We start from the raw sequence: 24,768 nt of genomic DNA, 5'->3' as shown, positions 1-24,768 counted from the left end.
TTTCTTAGTGATGGCAATCTCTGCAGTCCCTGTTGCTGTCATTAACTGAATCCCATGGTTATTAGGTGAGGCAATGTTCTCCCAGCTCCCCACAACCAAAGTCAGTGGGAAAGCCAGCAGGAAATTGCAACTCCCAGGCTGGCAGGCAGGTAAGTGGCTGCTGCCGGGTGGGGAAGGGAATGAGGGGGTGTTCGGGGGTACAGTGAGGGTGCGAGGGGGTGCACAAAAGGCACCACATGGATCAGGAAGGGTCCCAGGGAGTGTGCGAGAGGTGCCATGTGGATCAGGGAGGGTGTGTGGGGGTGCAGGTCAGGAAGGGTGTGTGGGAATGCGTGAGGGGTGCGGGTTGGAGAGTGTGGGTTGGAGAGGGTGCACGGGGGTGTGGCATGGGTCAGGAAGGGTGCAAGGGAGAGTGGCACAGGTTGGGAAGGGTGCGTGAGTGGCTAGCACAGTGCCCACATAGAGGGGCTGGGGAGGGTGTGTGGGTGGAGGGAGACTTACCCCACTGACTTGTGACCTTCCCTGCTGGCTTCCCCATTGACTTTCTGGGGAAGCCAGCAGGAAAGGTTGGAAATGGTGATTGTGAGATGCTTGGCAACTGGTCATAAGTGTGAGCGGGTTGCCAAGTGCCCAGATCATGATCACATGACCGTGGGGGCACTGCAACGGCCGTAATTTTGGGGACTGGGCATAAGTTCCTTCAAGCAGCACTGTTACAACTTCAGTGGTCACTGAACGAATGTTCATAAGTCAAGGACTACTTGTAAGTAAATATGTTGGTTGGCAGAAATGGTGAAATCAGATTGTCATCATGGAGCATCTGCAAGTACTGCTCTGTTTCTTCTACTCCACATTGTCTCCAGTGATACGATGGGTAATATTGGCTACCCCTTGTCCTGAACAAACTGCCTTTCCTTTTGCAAGATGAAGCCCTGCTCCCCGCTAGACAAAATGGGGAGGAAAGGCGAGGGGAGTATTAATTTTTAACATCCGGCCTGCCCAGGCAGATGAGGAGTGGTATCTGGCCTTTGGAGAGGATCCAATTCCACTCCATTCTCTAAATCAGTGTTCTTTTAAAAAAAAAAAAACCTTTCAAGCTTTAGAACAGCTTGAAACAGTTTAACATTACATTTGGAATTCACAAACTGTGTTTTGTGTACAATTTACAACAGTGGAATGTTCTCTTAGGCTAGACCTAAGGGCAGTATCTGACACATTAGAGTTTTCTCTGTGTCTTATTTTCTGAATAGTTGAGTTGCCAGCCAGTGGAGGTATGAGGCTATGAGAATCAATTGTTATACTTGAATCTTATCCTGTCTATTCTATTTCTTGAGACTTTGAATTCTGCAAAAGAGATCTTAAACATCCCTTTTAGCATTGCACATCAGCCCTTAAACATCAGCATCAAGGATCTTCCTGCTTATTCCATGCTAGCCTCCAGTACAGTCTTGTTTTTTATTACTTTTCTGTTTTTTTAAGTATCCATTGTTTTCCACGTCTTTGTAACTGGAAGGCACATGATATATAAAGCAATTGTCCAGTATCTTCTAACTTGCCTTGCCTTAAACCCTCACCTGCCCTTAATGTTACAGGACAATGAAGATGCATATTTACTGGCAACTCCTTGTTTTAATTTCAATATACTTTCTTGCTCCTCAGCTAAAAACTAATGTTACCCCCACTCCCCAGTACACTGAATATACAATGACCCTTGCCTTCCATCTACAATAGAAAAATAACTAATTTTTCTAACTCTTGTCATTTTCTTTGCTTGAAGAAGGGGAAATCTGCTTTTATTTGCCTTTGGCATAACCAAATTGAAACTGCGTTGATATATTTCTTTGGAAGTAACATATTTTTATCTTTATGTATTCAGAAAGCTGCTGCGGGAAGACCAGCTGGAGGCTGTGACTAAAGCAGCGCAGCAGGAAGAACTAGAAAGAAGGAAACGGCTGGAGCAGCAAAGGAAGGATTATCAAGCCAGCATCCCCACAGTACCTCTAGAGTTTCTCCCAGGTAAACTATATACAGAGCATTGAACCAAAAGCTGAACTGAAGATAGATGAAGCAAATCATAATGGTCAATACTATCAGCATGCTAACTTTGTTCCATTTTGTAGTGTTTATTTCATTTTTTTCTTAAATTCATGCCCCACCTTACCTCTAAGAAAAACGACAGGACAAAAGGACAATATAAGTGTAACTCATAAGTACCTTTGTGAATATAGGTAGTCCTTGCTTGATTACCACAATTGGGATAGGCAACTCTGTTGCTAAGTAATGCGGTCATTAAGCGAATCACCAGCAGCATTAAGCAAGATACCACATAACCACAACTTGCGATTCGTTCTCCACTGAATATGCTTGTTGGAAGCTGGTTGTGAAGCATGCAAATGGCGATCGCATGACTGTGGGACGCTGCAACAGTTATAAGTGCGAGGACCAGTCATAAAGTTACTTTTCCAGTGGCGTCATAACTTTGAATAGTTGCTAAACAGGGCTGTCATTAAGCAAGGACTACCTGTATGTCAGCCTAGTGAAATAGCATTAGTTATCATACATTCAGACTTCATTAAAATGGAGCAATATATGTAAGAGCTTGTAGTAAAGCTTTGGATGTAAATCTGTTTTTCAATATTCACAATTTCAGACTGGCCTTAGGAAGCGTTACACTGTGACTAATAAGACTCTGTCCATCCTCTGACTCCTTTCTGTGGTACCATTAGGTTAGGGTGTGGACAGTCTTCCGCTCTGCTTCCTTCACCCGTTTCAAATTTAGAGCAAAGAAGCAAGTGGGAAGATGGCCTTGTACTTCCCAATAATGGGCTACTCAGCAATGCAGCAGGAGTAATTGGCAAGCAGATTTTGTTTGCTTCTGTTCTACTCCATGGAAGAATGAGCTTGCTCTTCATGCCAGCAAATGCAGCAACAATCTCTGCGATTTGAAAAAAAGTGAATTGGCTAAACCTGCTGCTCGTCTTCAGATTGCAAAAGGCCAGACAAGTCTCACAGATTCTTTTTTATTTATTTATTCAGATACAGTTTAGATGTGTTGCAGCATAGAACAAGATCAGGGCATGTTAATGAATTTAGTCAAACTGAGGTAATATATAATAATAAGTACTGAAGATGAACCTGAAGGAAAGTTGTTTGCTATGTTTAGATTACTGTACTGTATTTGGAGTCGGGGTGGGACATATATCCAAAATTCTGTTACGTTTTAAATGTAATGGAAATATGTATTTGTTTAATTAATTGTTTTCAGTTTCATGCTACTGATTTTCAGATACAGAGTAACAAAGCTTTTCAAACTTATGTTTTAGTGCCCTAAAATCAGTGCATTCTTCTGACATTGGAGTCTGAGATAAGGACTCATGAATGTACCCTACCAAGAGAAATTAGAATGCAGTAAGAGAAGGACTGCTTAATTTCAGGAGAAACACTGCTTGAAGCAGTTATTCATATCAGAATAGCTTTTTGTATTAAGATAACAAGTTGTATCAAATTTGTATAAGCCCCACACCGGTTACTTGAATGGTATCAAATAATGAAGAGTCAACTGAAGTGGGGGTAGTTTTTAGTCTGATTTTCCCCTCCATCTGTTATGTACTGATGTTTATTGCTTTGTTTTTAGAGGAAATTGCTTTAAGGACTGCAGAAGTTGCTCAGCTTCCACCCCAGGTGTTAACTGAGGAGGTCATCTGCTTAGACAGCACCAGCAGTGGGAGTGAGGATGACTCCAAAGGAAGACTCCACAGCATTAAAGATGGTAAGAATGGATGGAGACTTCATCCCTGCATTGTGGCTTCCAAGACCTTTCTATCTTGCAGTCAGCAGGACATTTTTCATTTTTCTTTTTTAGAAAAATATTGTTAAATGTTATTTCTTAAGGATTCTAATGGTCAGTAGCTCCCTTTATTTCCTCTGTCATCACAGTACTTTGTTTGAAGATAAAGCATAGTTTATTCTCATCAGGGTTCCAGTGATTCACACATACGGTTTTTGTGCTGTATGAAGAACATTCCCAATTTGAAAAATATTTTTACAACCTTGTAAAATCTGTGAAGTTCATTAGGCAAAGTTAATGCTATATTAAATAATTGTGAGGTATTCAGTAACTTAGTAGTAATTAGAATAAGCCAATATGATCGCTTTCATATTTTTGTATTTTGTATTTAATTTTTCTTCCTTTATTATTCATCTTTTTCCAGTTTTTACTAGAGTATAGAAGATGAAGACAGAGGGGCATAAGTTACCTTGCGTATTTGATTATAAAATATAACGGATGTGCTAATCCTCTATAACTGGTTGTGTTGCAGAAGTGATAGAATTAAGTTCAGGAGAAGATGAAGCCCTCCATATTGTAGACAGCAGTGATTCTGGCAATGAAGGGGATGATGATACTAATGAAGAGAGCAGTGGTGCTCATGTGAATGATGCTCTAAATCAGTTAGATGCTTCAGGGCAAGCCATCATTAACATCAACCATCCACCAAATGAAGAAGACATTTATCTGGCTCCTCAACTTGCACGAGCAGTAAAGCCTCACCAGGTATTGAAATTTCTGCTTTAGAAATGTACATAATTGTCACTAAATTCTCTTCTAGATATTTTACTGTGATATGTCATTGATTTGTGTAAATTTCATTGGGTTTTTTACCTGTGTATATCTGTATGCATTTACAAATTAGATGCATAACCAGTAATTTGATGGTATCCATCCATAATCTTTTTGACACTGTTTGTTACTCTTTCTAGATTGGTGGTATTCGTTTCCTGTATGACAATTTGGTGGAATCTCTGGACAGATTTAAAACTAGCAGTGGGTTTGGCTGTATCTTAGCTCATAGCATGGGGCTGGGCAAGACTCTGCAAGTCATCTCCTTTTTGGATGTACTTTTCCGTCATATTGAAGCAAAGACCGTCCTGGCCATTGTACCTGTAAGTAAGCCAGACAAAATTGTTTATTTGAGTCTGTTTAGGTGGATAAAGGATCTTTCAAACTCTTAGCAAGTTTTGATGTTCCTCAACTTCTATATTTGCCTCTTTAAATTTTCCTATGCATGAAATACTGTATAGTATTTTTGTCAGTGGTTGAAGTGTTGGTAGCATTAAATATATAATTAATGGATTCCATTTCTTCTTTCTTGTCACTTTTCTTATAGGTAAATACTCTTCAGAACTGGTTAGCAGAGTTCAACATGTGGCTTCCAGCACCAGAAGCCCTTCCTGCTGGCTATGACCCAAAAGAGATTCAGCCCCGCACTTTCAAAGTCCATATCTTGAATGATGAACACAAGTAAGGGGAGTTAATTCTATTTTGGAGATGTTATTTACAGTTGCTGCTGTTGATGCATTTGTGCCCTGTTTATGGATCTTGGAAAGTTCTTTTGGCAATTTGTACAGATCTCTTTATGCACAACATCTGATTAATTTCAGTGTAGCAATAAGTATAACTGCCAAATAAGTAGGACACCATCCATTAAACTACCACCTCAGCTTGCTCACATTTTGAATCTTATAATGCTGTCCTCTTTTCTTTTCTTACAAAAATAAAAAAGAAGATAGCTTCCCCAGATGAACTAAGCATATAGGGAGACTATTATGCTCATGGAGGAAAAAATGAGCACTATATTGCATTTAAAAGTAAGCGGAAGCCAATGACATTGTTTGAATGTAAACACCTTAGGCTCAATGAGAGCCTAAGGTTAATGACAGCCATGGTTAAAAGCAGGATTTGCCTCATCCATTGTATTTTGAACTATCTTGACTTTCCAAATAACTTTGAATGTACATACAGTACATGCGCATAGAGTGGAATTCTCCTGTTTCACAAAGACTGTCCCATTTGTATTTTGTCTCCTGTTTTTTTGCAGGACCACTGCAGCACGTGCCAGAGTGGTAACTGACTGGGTGACAGATGGTGGTGTATTGTTGATGGGCTATGAGATGTACCGCCTGCTTTCATTGAAGAAATCCTTTGCTACAGGCAGAAAGAAGAAAAGCAAAAAGCAAACTGGCCCTGTCATTATTGATGTGGATGAAGAAGATCGTCAGCAGGAGCTCTTAAAAGGTGAGAAGCCAGGAGCCTCTTTCTAAGCATATTTTTCATTTCCATTCGAATGATACAATGCTTAGGCAACTATTTTTACTAGCATTTGGACATGAACAGACAGACATTCTGAAATTAGGAATCCACTAAGGAATATATTTCTACTCTGGCCAAAAAAGTGATTTTCTAGTTCATATGAAATCTTCCTTTATTAACCTAAAATGTTTAGAAACAGAGTTTCTCTGATATCTATTTAACTACTTTGCTGAGAGTTTCATTACTGTAATGCAACTTTTTCTGGAAAGATTTTGTGTTAGTATTGTCCCAGCTACCATATTTTGGTTCACGGCTTTTTTGAAAGATAAACTTCCATTAAAAACATGTATTAGTTCTAGTTTCACTTGTTATTGCATTCAGTGAAGGATCTCATTGGGAATTTTAAATGATACTTACCTAGTCTAAGACAGTGAAGTGATCAGTGTCTTTCTGTTATCAGTGTTGTCCTGAAGATGGAAACAGATTTCTGAAATAATTTCTGAGCAGTCCATTTTCTTTTCTCTAAACTCCTTACAGGATTTAGCACAATGCTTAGTTATTCTGCCATATCAGGTAAGAATAAGGCAGAATAGATTTCCTTTGGAGACATTTTCTTTTGCTTTCAGGAATTGAGAAAGCTTTATCCCGGCCTGGACCAGATGTGGTCATCTGTGATGAGGGTCACCGGATAAAGAATTGTCATGCAAGCACTTCTCAGGCTTTGAAAAACATCCGATCTCGGCGAAGGGTAGTACTGACTGGCTATCCTCTGCAGAACAATCTAATTGAATACTGGTGTATGGTAGACTTTGTGCGCCCTGACTTTCTTGGTACCCGGCAGGAATTCAGTAATATGTTTGAGCGCCCTATCCTGAATGGACAGTGTATTGACAGCACTCCTCAAGATGTTCGTCTCATGAGGTATCGCAGTCATGTCCTCCATAGCCTGTTGGAAGGCTTTGTGCAAAGGTGAGGCCATTTGCCACATTCTTGGTCCTTCAGTCTTTGTAACAAATGTTTAAATTATGAGTGGGTAGGAAGGGTTTGGGTCACCAGGTTGGTGGATTAGATTTTAGACCATCATTAGCAGTACCATTTTGAAGTATGTAGTTTCATAATTAACAATAGTGTGTTTTGGTATTTTTCATTTGGGGGTATGAAAATAATTTAAAAGGACTTAATAATGTAAATACTGGAAGTATAATGTAAATTACTCTAAATATAATTTCATCACAGATTATAATATGTGGAAGGAAATACTCAGTTGTGAGGTTACACTTAGTTAGCAAACTAAGCACTAAGATTTTGCAGTAATCTGCCATGGAAAACTAATCTCCACATAAAGTGCTTACCACACTTGTTCTCTTATACTTGTTAATAATCTTACCTAAATTGAGGTGTCTGGTATTTCCTCCTTTGCTAATAGAGGGATGGAGACCAGATTTTGAGCAATTTCTATCCTAATGATTTTTTCTCTCTCGCTTCTTGCTTCAGACGAGGGCATAATGTGCTGAAAATTCAGCTTCCCTATAAGGAAGAACACGTTATCTTGGTGCGTTTGTCAAAAATCCAGCGGGCTCTTTATACTGAGTTCATGAATCGGTTTCGTGATGCAGGCAACAGTGGCTGGCTGGGACTGAACCCACTTAAAGCTTTCTGTGTTTGTTGTAAGGTACGTGTTTAATAGGGAGCATTGTTTTGTGTAGGTTTTATGGAAATGTGAGAGATAGGATGATTATTTAGAGGCCACTTTTTTTTCCTTGTACATCTTGAGTATTGTGTGTGCGTGTGTGTGTTTTAAAACAATGTGATGATAATGCAGAACATAACCATCTTCTCTTGAAGATCCCTCCTATAAGAAGTTCTAAACATTCTCTGAATACTGGTGACAAAGCTTTGGGTTGTAATTCGGCTTGGAGTGTTTTGGTTATAGTGCTTTGACTACCTTGCCACAGCAGTATTAATGACATGAAAATAAGTTACAGCTGTGCTTCCCCTAACGTTTTGCAATACAAGGACTTTCTCTATTTTTAATCGTAATAATTTCACAAATGAAATTATTCCAACTTCTATGTTTTTCTTACTCCAAGCCTTACTGTGTTCCCGCAGCCCTTATATATTTATTAAATAGATTTGCCACAAGACTCTTGGTTGCTTTTGCTGCAGCAGAGTAATACAGCTGTCCCTCTGGAGTTTGGTAAAATTACTGCTCATGCTTACTCCCTTCAGTGGGGCAACCATAGCTATAGGTAAATAAAATAGTCACTAGTCTCAGGAATGAAAAATACCTAGAATTAATAACATTCAATAAATAAAAATCTAAGTATTTGACAGTAATAATTGACAAGTAATTTGCCGTCCTTTCTCAGATATGGAATCACCCTGATGTGCTATATGAAGCATTGCAAAAAGAAAACTTGGCAAATGAGCAAGATCTGGATGTGGATGACCTTGGCACAGCTGGTACCAATTCTCGCTGCCAGTCACAGGGCATAAAAGTGAAAACAGAGAGCAATGCTCTGCCATCTCCAATTGGGGAGGCTACCAATAGCAAGTACATTCAGGGCATTGGCTTCAGTCCCTTTCAGGAGAGAGCCAATCAGGTTGTAACATATGAATGGGTGAGTACCAAAATCAAAACTCTTGGTGTTTTTGACTTCTTCCTCCTTTTCTCTTGACCATGGTGGATGTTGCAGCAGTATCTTATATGTGCCTATACACAAATGTATTACTTTCATCAAGAGTTCCTACAGTGCTGCACCTTCTGTACTCGTCAGTTCTTCAGTGTGCTTATTAATACAGATATTCATGCCAACAGCAGCTTTTGCTATGTATGGAGCACAGGGAATACTTTTAAGGACATTGTTATATATGAATAGTTCTGTGTGGCAGTGGGGTTTTTCTTACCTTTGACTCCTCTTTTCATTTGTTGTGAAGAATCTCTTGCCTTTCTGTCTTGCTCATTTGCAGCTTCAAGAGGGATTGCACCCCTTACTGCTATTATTATTCTTTTAGCAATTCTCTGATCATTCTTATATTATCTAGGGACTTCTTTACCTATGCTTTTATAGAATGTAGCTGGTAATTGATTTGCTTGGAGGATTATCTAAGTAACGTGAGGTTATGGGTGATATCACAGCAGCTTAGGTACAGCAAAGGAAGCTAAGAACAGTGAGCTACAGTGGTGCTTAAAAGTTTGTGAACCCTTTTGAATTTTCAATATTTCTGCATAAATATGACCTAAAAGGTGATCTGTTCTTCACACAAGTCCTAAAACTAGATAAAGAGAACTCAGTTAAACAAATGAGTAAAAACATTATATTTGTTCATTGATTTTTTTTGAGGAAAATGATCCAAAGTTACATATTTGTGTGTGGCAACAGTATGGGAACCTTTGCTTGGGCAGCAATAACCACAACTAAACATTTCTGATAACAGTTGTTCAGTCCTGCACATTGGCTTGGAGGAATTTTAGCCCATTCCTCATTATAGAATAGCTTAAACTCAGGAATGTTGGTTGGCTTCCTCACATGAACTGCGCACTTCAGGTCTTTCCACAACATTTCTATAGGATTAAGGTCAGAACTTTGACCTCACCATTCCAAAACATTACCTTTTTTTCTGCTTTAACCATTCTTTGGTTGTACGACTTCTGCGCTTTGGATTGGTATCTTGCTGCATGACCCATTTTTTCTAGATCTTCATTTCACAGGCAGATACCCTGACATTTTCCTGTAGAATTTGCTGGTGCACTTCTGAATGCAGAGTTCCATCAATGACAGCAAGCAGTCTTGGTCCAGAGGCAGAAAAGAGTCCCAAACCATGATATTGCCACCACGTTTCATAGAGGGATAAGGTTCTTATGCTAAAATGCAGTATTTGCCTTTCACCAAACATGACACTTTTCATTCACATCCAAAAGTTCTATTCTGGTCTCATCTGTCCACAGAACATCCTTCCAATAGCCTTCTGGCTTATCCACATGGTCTTTTGCAAACTGTAGATGGGTAGCAATGTTCTTTTTGGAGGGTAGTGGCTTTCTCCTGCTATGCACACCATCATTGTTCAGTGTTCTCCTGATGGTGGTCCAGTGAACACTGACTTCAACACTTCTCCAGTGCAAGAGAGGCCTTTAGTTCCTTAGACCTTATCCTGGGCTTCTTTGAATCCTCTTGGAGTATTACACGCCTTGCTCTTGTGATCTTCATTGGTCGACCACTCCTGGGGAGGGTAACAATGGTGTTGAATTGCCTCCCTTTCTAGACAGTCTGCCTGACGGTGTACTGGTGGAGTACAAACACTTTGGAAATTGTTTTGTGACCTTTTCCAATCTGGTGAGCATCAACAACTGTTTTTCGGAGGTCCTCAGAAATCTCCTTTGTTTGAGCCAAGACACACTTCCATATACCTGGGTTGTGAAGATCAGACTTTGATAGTGAATACCCAGAATTCTGTTCTTTAAATAAGGCGGGACCCCCCACACTCATAGCTGTTTATAATCCCATTGACTGAAACACCTGACCCTAATTTCGCCTTGAAATGAACTGATAATCCTAGAGATTCATGTAACTTTGCCACACACAAATATATAGCTTGGATCATTTTCCTCAGTAAATCAATGAACAAGTATAACATTTTTTACTCATTTGTTTAATTGTGTTCTCTTTATCTAGTTTTAGGACTTGAGTGGAGAACAAATCACCTTTTAGGTCATATTTATGCAGAAATACTGAAATATTCTGAAACTACAGAACAGTTATGTCTGGGGATGGCCAGGCCCTAAAATTGCTCCTCCAGTACAAGGACTGAATTGGATTATAGCCATCTGGACTTTATTTTTATCGATATTTATTAGTTATTTGTAATTGCATTTTATATAGAGTATTTTTATATATTGTAATTGGATGGTATATTTATTGTTTTACTATTTTGTTGTAAACCACCCAGAGTCCCTCTGGTGGGAGGAGATGGGCAGTGACAAATTAGATAGATAGATAGACCGATAAATAAATAAGTAATTCAAAAGGCTTCACAAATTTTTAAGCACCACTGTAGTTTAGAAGCAGTATGTGAGAAAGCTCAGGGTTTTTAAAATCAATTTCCAGTATAATTATGATATATAGGAGGATAATAGAGAATTTGTCAAGGGATATGTTTTATGAGAATATATAGACATATGAGTTTTTGCCTGTTTTTGGAAGGACAACGTTATTTTGCTTCTGGATGGATTTGTTTCTGAAAGAAAGGTTTATATTTCAGTATAATTTACTGTATTGCTTAAGCTAACTGCTAGATCTGTTGTTTCTGCTTCTGTGTGTAAGGACACACAGGGTACTGGGGAATTCCTGAGTCATAAATTAAATTGTGATATAGCAAGTGTCATGGTACTGAGAGATGTTCTGTTTTACCTGCAGGCTAAAGACATCCTTTGTGATTATCAGACAGGAGTCTTACAAAATTCACCTAAGATGGTGATTTTGTTTCATCTAGTAGAAGAAAGTGTGAAACTAGGAGATAAAATACTGGTGTTCAGGTGAGAGGCTGTAGGAAAACATTGAAAACATATTGTTGAACAGTGTGAATAAATAAATACCATTAATTCCAACGGAACTGTTCATTAAAACATTCCTTAAGGAAAGAGAATTGTCATCATATATCTGTTGATTAACTAATAATAAACCACTTGTTGATTTCCTACATTTTTAAAGTTGCCCTTAAAAGATGCTTAGAAATGACAGTGGGTTCAGGATGCAGTAACCAGCCCACTGGAGAAAGCCTAGCAAAGAGGGCTGTATTATTCTTACCTTTAAAAGATTTACCCTGAGTGTACTTGGTTCTGAGGCATTGTTCAACATGGTTTTCCAAATCATAAATGATCTGGATGCCATTTAATGTTGCTTCCTTATGTTTCCATTATCTCAGAAGGCTCTTGACATCTGAGATACAGTTGGCTTCGATTGTAGAACTTGTCTACCCAAGAAAGCCTGCTTGACCTCTTACTTCACCTTTTGTAAAACGATGATGTTCTGTCAAGTAGTTAAGCCAGTCAGATAAAATTTGGAATTAAAGGTTCAGATATGTTTTATTGTATGTTTCCATTGGCTGGCTTTGATACTGTTGATTTTATTGCAGACCACTTTTTCAGGTACTGGCCAAAAATTTGTAACGTACAAAGGATATATTTAACCTGAACCTACTTTTTTGTGGGAGAAATATAGAACTTTAAAAGTTCAGAAAAAGAATAGAAAAATATGAAGAAAAAAAATGCTAGAACTTCGTATCTCTTAGTATAGCTCCATAGTTGGGTTTCTTCAGTTGATAACATGGAAACTATTCTGTCTGCTCTTTCCATCATTAGTTTACATATATATGAACAATTAACCTGACCCTCCCCTTTCAGTTAGGAACAATTACCCTATTCATATTCCTCCACCGGGTCATGCATATGATGACAGTGAGGGGTTAACTAACATGGAATAGAATATCATGTATAAGATTGGCTCATAGTGCGAACAAATCTAGACTTTACTGTTCAGGCTGTACTGTCAAGCATTTATGTATTCTTTGTCAGTCTGAAAGAAACTCTTGTCTTTTTATAGCCAAAGCCTTTCTACATTGTCTGTCATTGAAGATTTCTTGGCAAAAAGGCCAGTGCCTTCTCCCCCAGGCTTGGATGCACAAGGAATCCATAACTGGGTCCGAAATGTGAATTATTATAGTAAGTACAGCATGTTCTTCAGTCATCTGGGATTATGCTGCTGGGCAGATCTTGAAAAATATCAAAAATCTGGTAGCTCCTTTTCAGACCAACAAATTTAATGAAACGGCATAAGCTTTTGTGAACTACAGCTTACTTCATCAGATGCATGGAATGACATCCTCCATGTGTCTGAGCTATAGCTCCTGAAAACTTATCCCTTTTAATAAAAATTTGTTAGTCTGAGAAATTGCTGCAAGAGCCCTTCTGATTTTTGGCTACCATAGGTTAACGCAACTCTCCTCTCACGCTGAAAAATATCACTTTTCTTAGATTTTCTGCAATCTTTTAATGGTAGAAGTAATCATGCATGTGGTCTTCATGTTTAGACTGATTGCTTTCAGGGTTTTTGAGTAATGTTTTGGTTAGAAGTAGCTGATAGTTTAATATTTAAATAGATTTCGCCCTACCTGTGTATCACATGAATCTTCTCAAACAGTCATACTTTTTATAGTGTACCTAGTTTTATTTTGATAGACGTTATGCAGAAAATTTTGTAATGATTTAATTCTCATCTCATAGGACTGGATGGAAGTACCTCTGCCTCAGAGAGAGAACGATTGATTAACCAGTTCAATGATCCTAACAACACTTCTGTTTGTCTCTTCCTTCTTTCAACAAGGTAGGTTGAGTACCTGCTAAGGATAAGACATGTGACTGACTATGAAGGACAGCGGATAGTGTTCATCCTGAAAAGGGATGGATTCCACTTCATTCAAAGAGCATTTAGAATCCCATATAGACTTAGCTGGTCTTTCCATATCTGTTATCTTCGAATCCTAACATACTAACTTATACAAGCCTTTGAGCAAAAGCAATAATCCCCAAATGATACTTGATTTGTAAGTGCAGTACATCAGGCAACATTTCAAGCCCTGACAAATAACTATTCAATTTTTTTCCAGAGCTGGGTGTTTAGGTGTGAACCTTATTGGTGCAAACAGAGTGGTAGTATTTGACGCTTCTTGGAATCCATGCCATGATGCACAGGCAGTATGTCGGGTATATCGTTATGGACAGAAGAAGCCTTGCCACATTTACCGACTAGTTTCTGATTTCACTTTGGAAAAGAAAATTTATGATCGTCAGATCTCCAAGCAAGGGATGTCAGGTAGATCTTGCCATGTCTTAGGCAGTTTTCTCTTGGTCTCTGAAATTGCCTCCCTTTGCTTTCAGGTTTGGCATGAGGTTTCTAGCTCTCCCCCCTCCACCCCACCCACCCCTTTTAAAGATGCAATACTTTGCTAATATCACAGGTCCAGGGAATGTTATTGGAGATACAGATGAAGCAGGAACAGCAGTTCTTCCTCTCTGGTGATCAATGTATATTTTCTCTAGATCGTGTTGTGGATGACTTGAATCCAGTGTTGAACTTTACCAGGAGGGAGGTGGAAAACTTGCTGCACTTTGTGGAAGAGGAACCTGAGCCTGCCCAGCTTTCATTTAGTCCCAGTAAGATCAAGGAGTCTGTTTTACAGCTGGCCTGTCTCAAGTACCCTCACCTCATCACCAAGGTTAGGAAGGAGGAAAAAAAAACCATATCCATGTTATTTTAGAAGTTGGCTGTAAAAAGTGCATCTAATAACATACAATAAGAATGTGTGGTGAAATTACATCAATAGTGCTCTGTAGTAAATTAAGTTCAAGAAAATTTGTCTCCTCAAATTACCTGATGTCTGTCACTTATTGTTGTATTATAAAATGCTTCTGATTGTCAGATGCCATGTATTTAGAGAATTGGATATAATGAGGGGCTTACATATTTCATCATAGGTGAGATTCAACAGTGTTATTCCATTGGTAAATGCCATTTCCCCATTGCAACGAATTCCTTAGTTTTATCTCACATTATGACAACCACATTTGCTCCAAAAGAGTTGGAGGATTCTCCAGACCAGATTTGGAGTGCATGGAGAGAAGGGGGGGAGATATTAAATACCACTGTGCAGGTGAAAATCTACTTTACTGTTGGATGTAGTCTAGCATAAGCACTGAGCTCTATCTTTTTGCAATCCTTACTGCTTGATTATATATCTGGATAATGAAGATGGCAAGTAGCTCTAGATCAGGGTTCCCCAAAGTGGTTGGTATTGACCCCCAAGGGTCATGGGCCGTTGTTGTTGTTGTTATTCATAGTACTATTAGTTAAAGTAGTATTTATTAAATTATTTTCATATAATAAATATTTGGGAGTCGATGAACAATCTGAAACTTCATGAAGGGGTCAATGAGCTGAAGAGTTTGGGGACCCCTGCTCTAGATGAAGACCTGGCTTTTCCCCCAAGGCACTGGGGCCAGGATATTAATGGAGGTCTGGCATTTGTGGATGTTAATGTGTGTGATAATGAAAGTCAATGGGGAAGCCAACAGGGAGTCACTGGGGTAAGTCTCCCACACCCATGCACCCTCTTCCAGCCCCTCTGTGCTCACACCATCCACTTGCACACCCCCACGCACCCTCCCTGACCCACCCTGTGCCTCCCCTGCACCCCCTCACGCACCCCGGTGCACCCTCCCTGACCTGCGCCATGCCTCTCACACCCCCTTGCACACCTTCCCCGACTCACACCACACCTTGTGCACCCCTGTGCCTGCACCATGCTTTGTGAACCCCCTCACATCCTCCCCAACCCGTTCCTCTTGTGCATCCTCTCACACCCTCATGTACCCTCCCTGAACTGCGCTGTGCCTCTCTTGCACCTGACCTGCACTGTGCCTCTTGTGCACCCCTGCACACCTTCCCTGGTCACACCCCCACACACCCCCATGCAACTGATCTTTGCTGCGCCTCTTGCACACACCCTCATACCCTTGTACACCACCCCCAATCCATACCTCCTGCACCCCCGACACCCTCCCCAGCCCACACCTCTTGCACACTCCCTCGCGTACCCTCCCCAACCTGCACTGCACCTCTCATGCACCCCGTCGCACCCTCCCCAACCCATGGCACGCTTCTCGCACACCCTCCCCTGACCCTTCCCCGCCCCCCAGAGCACCCTCTTGCTCCCTCCCCCACCTGGCAACAGCCTCTTGCCTGCCTGCAGGCCTGGGACTTACAGCTTCCTTCTGGCTTCTGCACTGACTTTGGTTGTGGGAAGCCAGCAGGAAGTTGCCTCACCTAACAGCTGTGAGATTCAATTAACGATGCAACTGGGACTGCAGGGATTGCCATTGCTAAGTGATGTGGTCGCACTTTACAACTGCATCGCTTAGCAACGGGAATTCCGGTCCCAATTACTATCATAAGTCAAGGACTACCTGTATGTTAAATGAATAAATAAATAAACAGATCAGCATTTCATCTGAAGCATTCCTAGCAATCATCTCTTTCTCTTTCTTTTCGAGATGCTTTGTTGTGAAGGAGAAAGTTCCTTCCCATTCCTACTTTAGATTAAACATTTGTTAATGGCATAAATCTAAATGCTTATTTCTGAGAGTTTTTGAAAGAAAAGAGCAACCTAACACTCCTGGTATTATTAAGGAGGATTAAATACCAGTTATATAAAATAACATCAAAATTGTCATAATTGTTTCATTAGAGCATTTGGAGGATTAGTGTGATGGTTCAAGGGAGGGCGAATTGTTGTTTGATCTGCTGTTTTGTGATACTTTCAGTAAACCAATGTGCTTCAGATGCAACCTCCCTATGCTCTATCACCACAGGAGCCTTTCCAGCATGAGTCACTGCTGATCGATCGCAAAGAGCACAAGCTCACCAAGGCAGAGAAAAAAGCTGCAAAAAAGAGCTATGAGGAAGAGAAACGTGCATCTGTCCCTTATACCCGTCCTTCCTATGCTCAGTATTACCCAGTCACTGACCAGAATCTGACAAGTATTCCTGCCTTCAGTCAAAGGAACTGGTGGGTACCTGGTTCCTTTCCGTGCACCTAAAGAGGAGTGGCAAATCTTTCTCTCCTACTTCTCTCTTGGCAGTGTTTTCCTGGCCCTCAGAAGATAAGTGAAACATAGGAGGGTATTGTCATCTTAGTAGCTGTGAACAACAGAAGATGATACAGAAAATTTAGTCAAACGATTGAATAGGTATTTAGAGTGTGTTGAGTGGAATCTTATTGCAATGGGGAAACCAACATTTAAAGTGCCGATAGCACATACAGGCCACAGCATAGAGGCTTAGTAATATGTACTTCCCACCTAGGGTTTTGGGAATGGTTTTTAATTTCGATATTACTGATTTCTGGACACATTGTGAGAGAAAATGAAAGGATTTCTGTTCAGCATATCAGTTACTAAAGATCTTCTTTTTGTGACTGCATATGGAGAAATTAATATGTGATTGGCACCTCAGCATAATTTTTAATCTGGAGCATACCCACAGGCACCTCTTCGTAGTGTACCTGTTCTCTTCTTGTGGAAGATCCAGGAAGAATTATTTAAGCAGAAACAGGATGACCCTCTGTCGTGAGTGCCGCAGTTGCGTGCTGCGCCATAGTTTCTGCATTGGGCAAGCAATTGGATTAGAGAACTTCCATGATCCCTTCCAACGTTGAAATTTAGTGATAAGTTTCTTCAGTGTTGGTGGGTGAGGGAGTGGAAGATCCTGGTTGTGAAAAGAGTCTGTTTCAAATTCTGTAATCCTGTTAACTTACTCTTTGCTTTGTAGGCGACCAAGCCTCAAAGGTGAGGACAGGCCAGTGGCAAGCGTGCGTCCCGTTCAGTCTACCCCTATTCCGATGATGCCTCGCCATGTCCCCTTAGGCAGCATGGGAGCAGCTTCAGTTTCCAATCCTGCAATTAACTTCCCCATCAATTACCTGCAGCGAGCTGGGGTTCTTGTGCAGAAGATTGTCACCACAACAGGTCAGTTGCTTTGGCTGCCTTAGGGAAGCGAAAGAAAATTACAGCCTAACTTCCTTAGGAAATGAGGTTGCACCAAAAGTAAACAGGGAAGTAAAATTTTTCACAAGCACTTTGAGGTTAGTTCTCTGATAAAAGAATCTTACCCATGTTAACCTTTTGTTGCTCTGTTTTATATAGGACAGCAACAAATTTCTAGGGCTCAGGACCACTTTTAACATAAGTCAAACAAGACTTACTTGCCATTACTTTAATTCTGCATGCATATCTTCCTGGTGTTTGCTCTAGGGCGAATAGAGAATATTCTTCCTGTAATAATAGTGTGGAAGAGAAAATTTTGGCAAACACTTTTGGTCATACAGAAGTGATGTGTGTAATGAAAATTCTCCCTTCTACCCAGCTACTAAACGTGTTGGAGGCTTATTCATTTTTGTACCAGCTCTTCTCTTTTCATCTTACAAAAACACAAACAGTACTTGAAAAGAGGAAGGAGACTGGTTGAAATGCCGCCGCTGCAGCCTCTTTTGTTAGCTTGTCGTTTTCTCGAACTACCTGTTAAATACAGAGCATTGGCTATTAATATAGTTCTTTACTAGCTTTTTCTCTCCCGTTATATTTTTAAAGCATATGAATAAATAGTGGTTTTGTGTTTTATATAACATACTGGCAAAAGCAACTAGAATATGTCGTTTCAATTTTTTTAATTGAATCCGCTTTGAAACAACATGCAATGATTCGTGTACCTGCTATTTTATCCATTTTAGATATAGTGATTCCAGGTACGAATACTTCCACGGATGTGCAGGCAAGAATCAGCGCTGGTGAAAGCATACATATCATCCGTGGGACTAAAGGTAACTGAGATAGCTTTTCCATTACAGATTTAAGCTTGCAAAGTGGGGGAGGGGAGACGTTATTTTTAGGAATAAACAGAAACCAAAAGGAAATTGTATTATTAGAGAAGTGTTGCCAATATTGTTTATTTTTCCTTTTTTCTTCTACAATACATTTGCATCCCTCGTTCAGAAAGTGAAGTGCCATTGGGAAAAATCTCCAAACAATAAAGAAGATCCACATGGTTTTTTGCCATACGTTAATATATTTTGATTCATTTTCCTTAGTTCAGATTGACCACGTTCATTAATAGTTTTTGATCATACATTTGTTCGTTATTGACCTGTTTCAATAGAAAACATTGTGATAGCTTAATTTCTTACTAAAGAAGAGGTTGTAATTATCCATTTCACAGTTTTATAAGGACATTCTGAAGACAGAATTAAGTTTGTCAGAATGGTTGGAGGAGGTTTTGTCCTTTCCAAGTAAATTTCTGCTCATTGTTCTGTGATCTGCAAGTGACCAAGTACATTTCATTTTTTGCCACAAATCTTCTTTATTTTAGTAGCCTGCTTTCACCGCCTCAGTACTAACTTAGCAAGATATCTGATGCTTCTTGTTATTCAGGCCACTTTTTTATCCCCTTTTCTTTAAACGTCATTGGCCTTTCAAATATTTTGAATTTAAACTAATAGTCACTTACAAGTGTTAGAGTTGTTTGAGCAGCGGGAGAGTTGATTGTACACTGTTCATAGGCTTAGTTTTTCCGCTGCTCCATAAAGAACCTTTCTTTCTTCCTCCTCTTACAGGTGGTCCTTGCTTAGCGACCACAGTTGGGACCAGAAACTCCATTGCAAAGTGACTCAGTCACTAAGCAAAACATGTGACTGTGACAGACTTACATCACTTCCCGTTCGGTTGATAAGCACGTCACTGCGGATTGTTAAGTGAGACATCACATGACCGCAACTTGCAATTTTACTGCCAATTTCCCCATTGACTCTGCTTATTGGAAGCCGGTTGTGAAGCATGCAAATGGCGATCATGTGACTGGGACACTGTGATCATCATAAATGCCAGGACTGGTCATAAATTTACTTTTTCAGTGCCATTGTAACTTTGAATGGTTGCTAAACAGGGCAGTTGTTAAGCGAGATCTACTTGTATTTTGTACATTATCCCAAAGTTATTAGTGAATGAGTTTGTATTGCTGAATATATTTTGTAGCTCCACACACGTAGCTTCCTTTTAAAACCAATAAGCTCATTAGGGGGAAATGATGCATGTATGAAAAATATGTGAATATTAATTTTGAGACATCCTAAAATGAAAAAAACAAGTTCTTTCAGTGGTTAATTGGTATATTTCTTCTTTTATATTTCTTGAATTCTTATAGCCTGCTGTTGATAAAATTAGACATTCCCACACTCTTCTAAAGGTCTAGGTTGATACAGACCATATGCAGTTAAAGAAAGCTAGATAAGGAGACGTTGGATTCAAACACAAAATCTTATTTATTTATTTATTTATTTATTTATTTTATTGGATTTATATGGCTGCTCATATCACCATGGTGACTCTGGGCGGCTAACACAGTTTGAAAGAAGAATTGACCCAGTTGTTATGGTACATGATGTTAATTGCAGCAGCTCTGATCAATGGAGAACTTTTAAGATCTTTATCTCATTTGCCTTATCAATAATCTTTTAAGATGTATCATTAATATTTATGTATATATATGGGAGCTGTAGCCACTGATCCCATCCATCTTGTCTGTAATTAGCGTGAACATCCTTTCATCTCATGGCTTGTTGTGGTATAATGCTAAGCATTCTAAACATACAAAGTAACACCATGGGAGAAGAATTGCATCAGATACTAAATGTTTGTAGTCTTGAACATTGATCTTTTAGTTGCGTCCCACAAAACTGATAGGATGATATTGATGGTTGTGAAGTGTTGCTTTCATGTCTTTGCCAGTAGGGCGTCTGCAATATCGTGATACTAGAGAACAAGGGGACGTGGTGGCGCTGCGGGTTAAACCGCTGAGCTGTCGATCGGAAGGTCGGCGGTTCGAAACCGCGCGGCGGGGTGAGCTCCCGTTGTTAATCCCAGCTCCTGCTCACCTAGCAGTTCGAAAACATGCAAATGTGAGTAGATCAATAGGTACCGCTTCGGCGGGAAGGTAACGGCGTTCCGAGTCGTCATGCTGGCCACATGACCCGGAAGTGTCTATGACAACGCCGGCTCCAAGGCTTAGAAACGGAGATGAGCACCGCCCCCTAGAGTCGGATTCGACTGGACTTTACGTCAAGGGAAACCTTTACCTTTACCTAGAGAACAAGGCAACAAGTGATGATTTGCCTTATTGTTTAACAAAAGAGGTTTTGGTCTGTTAGGGAGATATTTTTACCTGGCAATCGCTATAGTTAAGATGGCTTAACTCCTGGATTCCCAGTTCTGTGCCTATAGGCCCATATATAACTGGCAATATCTTTCTTGGTTGTTGCTAGACTCTGTACCCCAATTAATTTTATTCTGTTTACATATTCTTTGAGTAAGTACATGTAATGGGAAACTAGCATGTTACAATGCACAGCACAAGCCACAAGCATAATTAAAACTTCCAATAATGCCTCTAGTCTCCTCATAGGCCCCAGAGACATTCCTAGAAAATAAAATGGTGAGTGGCATGTGCATCTGTCCAGTAGACGGACAAATGTAAACAGAGTTGTTACAGAGAATCTGAGAAGTCTGTTTTTGTGATTGGCCACACCCTTCACAGTATCTGTTTTATTATATACCTGTAAAATGCTCTATCAACCCACCTCCCTCCCACAAAAAAAATTGGGGAAGCCTTGCTCAACTACCATTACTCATCTCTCCTTTAGGAACATACATCCGGACCAGTGATGGACGGATCTTTGCTATCCGAACCACTGGCAAGTCAAAGGGCAATGAAGATCATCGCATGGTTGCTTCAGGTGAACACCTTTCTTAAGTGTCTCGGAGTTTCTCTTCCATTATTTTATTTTGAAAGTTTCATTATCGCTTGAGAAGAAGCCTGATATCATCCATGTTACACAGCTTAGAAGGATACTGTAATAGATAGCATTGAAAGATTGAGAGGTCCAGAAGAAACAACAGGGATGCAGGCATCAAGTCCTATCTTCTGGAGGACAACCATCATTCAGTGTGCTTTAAAATTTTCTTAGACCCTGCTGCCCATGATAATTTAGCTTCCTCATCTGTACTGAAATGAGTCACTGAAAACAAAGTAGTCTGCAGCTTAATTAACCAGGCTATTTTTTTCATACCACATCTTCATCTGGTACTCTAGTGCCATCTAGGTTACTTTTTCTGTCTTACATGTTGCTATACTCTGTTTATCATAGGATCCCAGGGTCCATCGCTTGAATCCACAAGCAATGGCAGACACAATGCCTCATCACCCAAACTTCCCAACACAGAGGAGCTCACTCGGCCTATTTCTCCGGACAGTCCTGAAATCATCAGTGAACTGCAACAATATGCGGAGGCGGCGGCTGCCCGTGAGTCCAAACACAACTCTCCTACCACCAACACTACGCCTGGACATCCCACTCGGAAAGACAATGCAGCCCATTCAACAGCTCGTGGAACTGAGCAACGAGTAGGGGCCCATGGTTTGGCTTCTTCATCAGCCTTGCCAGCCACCAGTCAACATGTTGACAGCCACTCAGTGCTGGACTTACGAGGCAACAAGCGTAAGTCAGCTTCACCATCTGGTCCAGATGAGCAAACCCATCGCCAGCAGAAGAAACGCTCACTGCCAACACAAGGTCAACCATATGAAAGTGGGTACCCTGTCTCTGGAGGGTTCACCATGCCCTCTGTCCCTTTAAACCACAACTTAACCCATCCATTTGCTCCCCAAGCAGGCAACCCATTGTACATGGGCACAGGCTCATCCTATTACCAGCTGCCTAGCTTGCTGTCAGATCCTCATCTGGTGTTCCCTGTGACTACTGACCCTCTGCTGACAGTGGGCACTGCTAGTTCTTCTGCTGCTACCTCAGCCACCTCCAGCGTCCCCTCTTTCATGTTAAACCCCTCCATGACGGGGATGCTCTCTAACTATTCGCTGCCCTTCTCACAGTCACTCCTGCCTGAGCCCAGGATGTTTGCTCCTTTTCCAGCCCCTGTCTTATCCAGCAGCCTTCCCAGGAGCATGGCATCTGCCTACCCTGGCTTCATGTCACCTCACGCGGGATATCCAGCGGGGGGCCTCCTTCGGTCTCAGGTGCCTCCATTCGACACTCGTGAGGTCTCTGAGGTGGGCTGCAGCTCCAACGAGGATGAGGACAAAGATGATGATGTAATAGAAATCACAGGGAAGTAATGGGCCTAGTAACTTCTTTTAGATTGCATCTCAGTCAGGAGGCAAAAATTCCTCACTGGACCTTTCTGGGGTCAGGATTTTATATCTAGAACACAGCAGAAGTGGAGGAGGAGGTTGGAAAGGAAATGGCATGTTTAGTTGTCAAAGATCTGCTTTGTACGGGAACTGAACTGAATGGACACCCCTCCCCCAATAGTGGGGAGAAACAAGAGTTGGGCAAGGAAAGTGTCACTGCAAACCACAGGAGTGCCTCCTTGACTTTCCTTCCCATGCTGTCTGTGTTGTCCAAAAGGAAGACTTGCCATTAATATTCCAGTGCCCTTTGTTAGACTGGAGACACCGGGCTGATCTTTTTTTTTCTTTTGTCTGTGGAATAACACTCATACACAAACGGCCTTATCTGAGAAAGTTCACGGTCCCATGATCAAAACCGGGAGATTTTGTGCCCTAAGAAACCTGAGGATGAGCTGCATTCTTAATGGAGGGAGGGAGGTGGGAAAGGAAGGAGCAGGCAATGTGTCATATGTAGGTGGGAGGGAGGGAGTGGGTGGGGCAGGGTCTGTGTGAAAATGAATGTTTCATCTTTCTGAACGTTCAAGGCAAATCAGTCTAGTGCCCTTCATCCAGGCCCTTGTGGAGTGGTGGCAGGAGATGGGGTACAGATGGGCTGCCCGACCACCTTCCCTAAGAGGTGTGTTTGAAGACAAGGGAAGGGCCATTGTGGGTCAGTTTCTTCCGACTTCTTCAGCACCATTGGGTTAGGACTTGTGTCAATTGTTTAGTGAGGTAGTGCTTGATGGAGAAATTTTAAGGCTTTTCCCAGTTCCCCATCTAGCTTTTCGTGGTGATTATTCTCCTGCTGCTCCTCCACCTTTGAAGCGATGATGAGCCTACAGGTCTGGCAAAAGAAACAAGCTGTCAGGTTCCTGTTGACCAGAATGAAGTGGACCTCCTACAAAAGGGATTTGCTTGAGCTCCTTGTATCTGCTGCCTGAGTATTTTCACTGACTAGATGATCTCCCTCCTCCATAGAACTGTTGTGTTAATTTATTTCATGAAAGCAAAGTATTTATTGGGAAATTATTTCCTGCTTCTGCCTTGCTAAAAGCAGTGAGGTTGTTTATAGGGTGGCCTGTATGAGAAAGAAATAAAGTGGCAAGTTGATTGCTTGACAAATGCAGAGGCATTGTATAGGGCCAAGGCAGAATTACCCCCACCTCTGTGCTTCATTGTGGAGTCGGGGGGTCAGGGACCAGGGGCATTATTTGGCTGGAGTGGGCAACAGTGAGGTTGATGTTAAAGAGGCTCTCTCATCAGTTGGAGACATGGATTCTTAAACCAGGTTCCTGCCATTCCAGTGGTTCTATAGTAGAAAAGCTCAGGCTTTGCAGAGGAAAGTCCCCTCTATTTTGTTGCTAGTATCTGGCCCAAGTTTATTCTATAATACATTGCCACAGAAATGTGGAAGGAGAAGCCATTTTCATAGAAGGCATAACAATAGAAGGAAGTTGCAGAGATTTGGCATAGAAATCAACATCTGCCTTCCTCTCTCTTGTGCAGGGAAGGGAGATGGTGGTATCTCTGGGGGTGATGGAACGATATTCCCATTTGCTTTTAAAAGATTACACTGGGTAAATCAGTGTTGCAAGGTATTGCCATTCCAAGGAAGAGGGGTGAGGCATTTGCACACCCATGACAAGAAGTCAGTGAGAGCATTGCTAAGAAAGCCTTTCCAGGATAATGGTTCAGATCCTGTTCTCACCTTATCTTTGTTATGTGGTTGCTGCAAAGAAGACAGTGGTTCCACAGAAGTGGCTAAAACTGCCAGACTGCCTCCCACCCATGAAAATCTTTCTCTCTTTCATGCATCATACCTCTCCATGAAAAGTT

General features: G+C 40.9%; 1 protein-coding gene across 2 annotated transcripts in view; it reads left to right on the top strand.

Moving 5' to 3' along the window:
- Positions 1 to 24,768, top strand: part of RAD54L2 (RAD54 like 2) — a 54,115-nt gene that overhangs the window by 28,538 nt on the left and 809 nt on the right. Inside the window, exons 3-21 of one of the 2 annotated variants that reach the window (XM_063291940.1) lie at positions 1,877 to 2,016; positions 3,635 to 3,769; positions 4,320 to 4,552; positions 4,759 to 4,941; positions 5,166 to 5,299; positions 5,877 to 6,073; positions 6,715 to 7,057; positions 7,583 to 7,760; positions 8,458 to 8,709; positions 11,503 to 11,621; positions 12,688 to 12,806; positions 13,368 to 13,467; positions 13,751 to 13,956; positions 14,184 to 14,359; positions 16,512 to 16,708; positions 17,470 to 17,666; positions 18,428 to 18,517; positions 21,389 to 21,481; positions 21,893 to 22,333. In XM_063291940.1, the coding sequence (XP_063148010.1) occupies positions 1,877 to 2,016; positions 3,635 to 3,769; positions 4,320 to 4,552; positions 4,759 to 4,941; positions 5,166 to 5,299; positions 5,877 to 6,073; positions 6,715 to 7,057; positions 7,583 to 7,760; positions 8,458 to 8,709; positions 11,503 to 11,621; positions 12,688 to 12,806; positions 13,368 to 13,467; positions 13,751 to 13,956; positions 14,184 to 14,359; positions 16,512 to 16,708; positions 17,470 to 17,666; positions 18,428 to 18,517; positions 21,389 to 21,481; positions 21,893 to 22,333 (3,533 nt within the window). Of the gene's footprint in view, positions 1 to 1,876; positions 2,017 to 3,634; positions 3,770 to 4,319; positions 4,553 to 4,758; positions 4,942 to 5,165; positions 5,300 to 5,876; positions 6,074 to 6,714; positions 7,058 to 7,582; positions 7,761 to 8,457; positions 8,710 to 11,502; positions 11,622 to 12,687; positions 12,807 to 13,367; positions 13,468 to 13,750; positions 13,957 to 14,183; positions 14,360 to 16,511; positions 16,709 to 17,469; positions 17,667 to 18,427; positions 18,518 to 21,388; positions 21,482 to 21,892; positions 23,399 to 24,768 lie in introns of those variants that run through there. The other variant, XM_063291939.1, reaches the window with a different exon arrangement.

Source organism: Candoia aspera, chromosome 2 (assembly GCF_035149785.1).
Source record: "Candoia aspera isolate rCanAsp1 chromosome 2, rCanAsp1.hap2, whole genome shotgun sequence".
NCBI lineage: Eukaryota > Metazoa > Chordata > Lepidosauria > Squamata > Boidae > Candoia > Candoia aspera.
The sequence above is the reverse complement of the archived record's forward strand: the minus strand, read 5'-3'. Positions and strand labels throughout refer to the sequence as shown.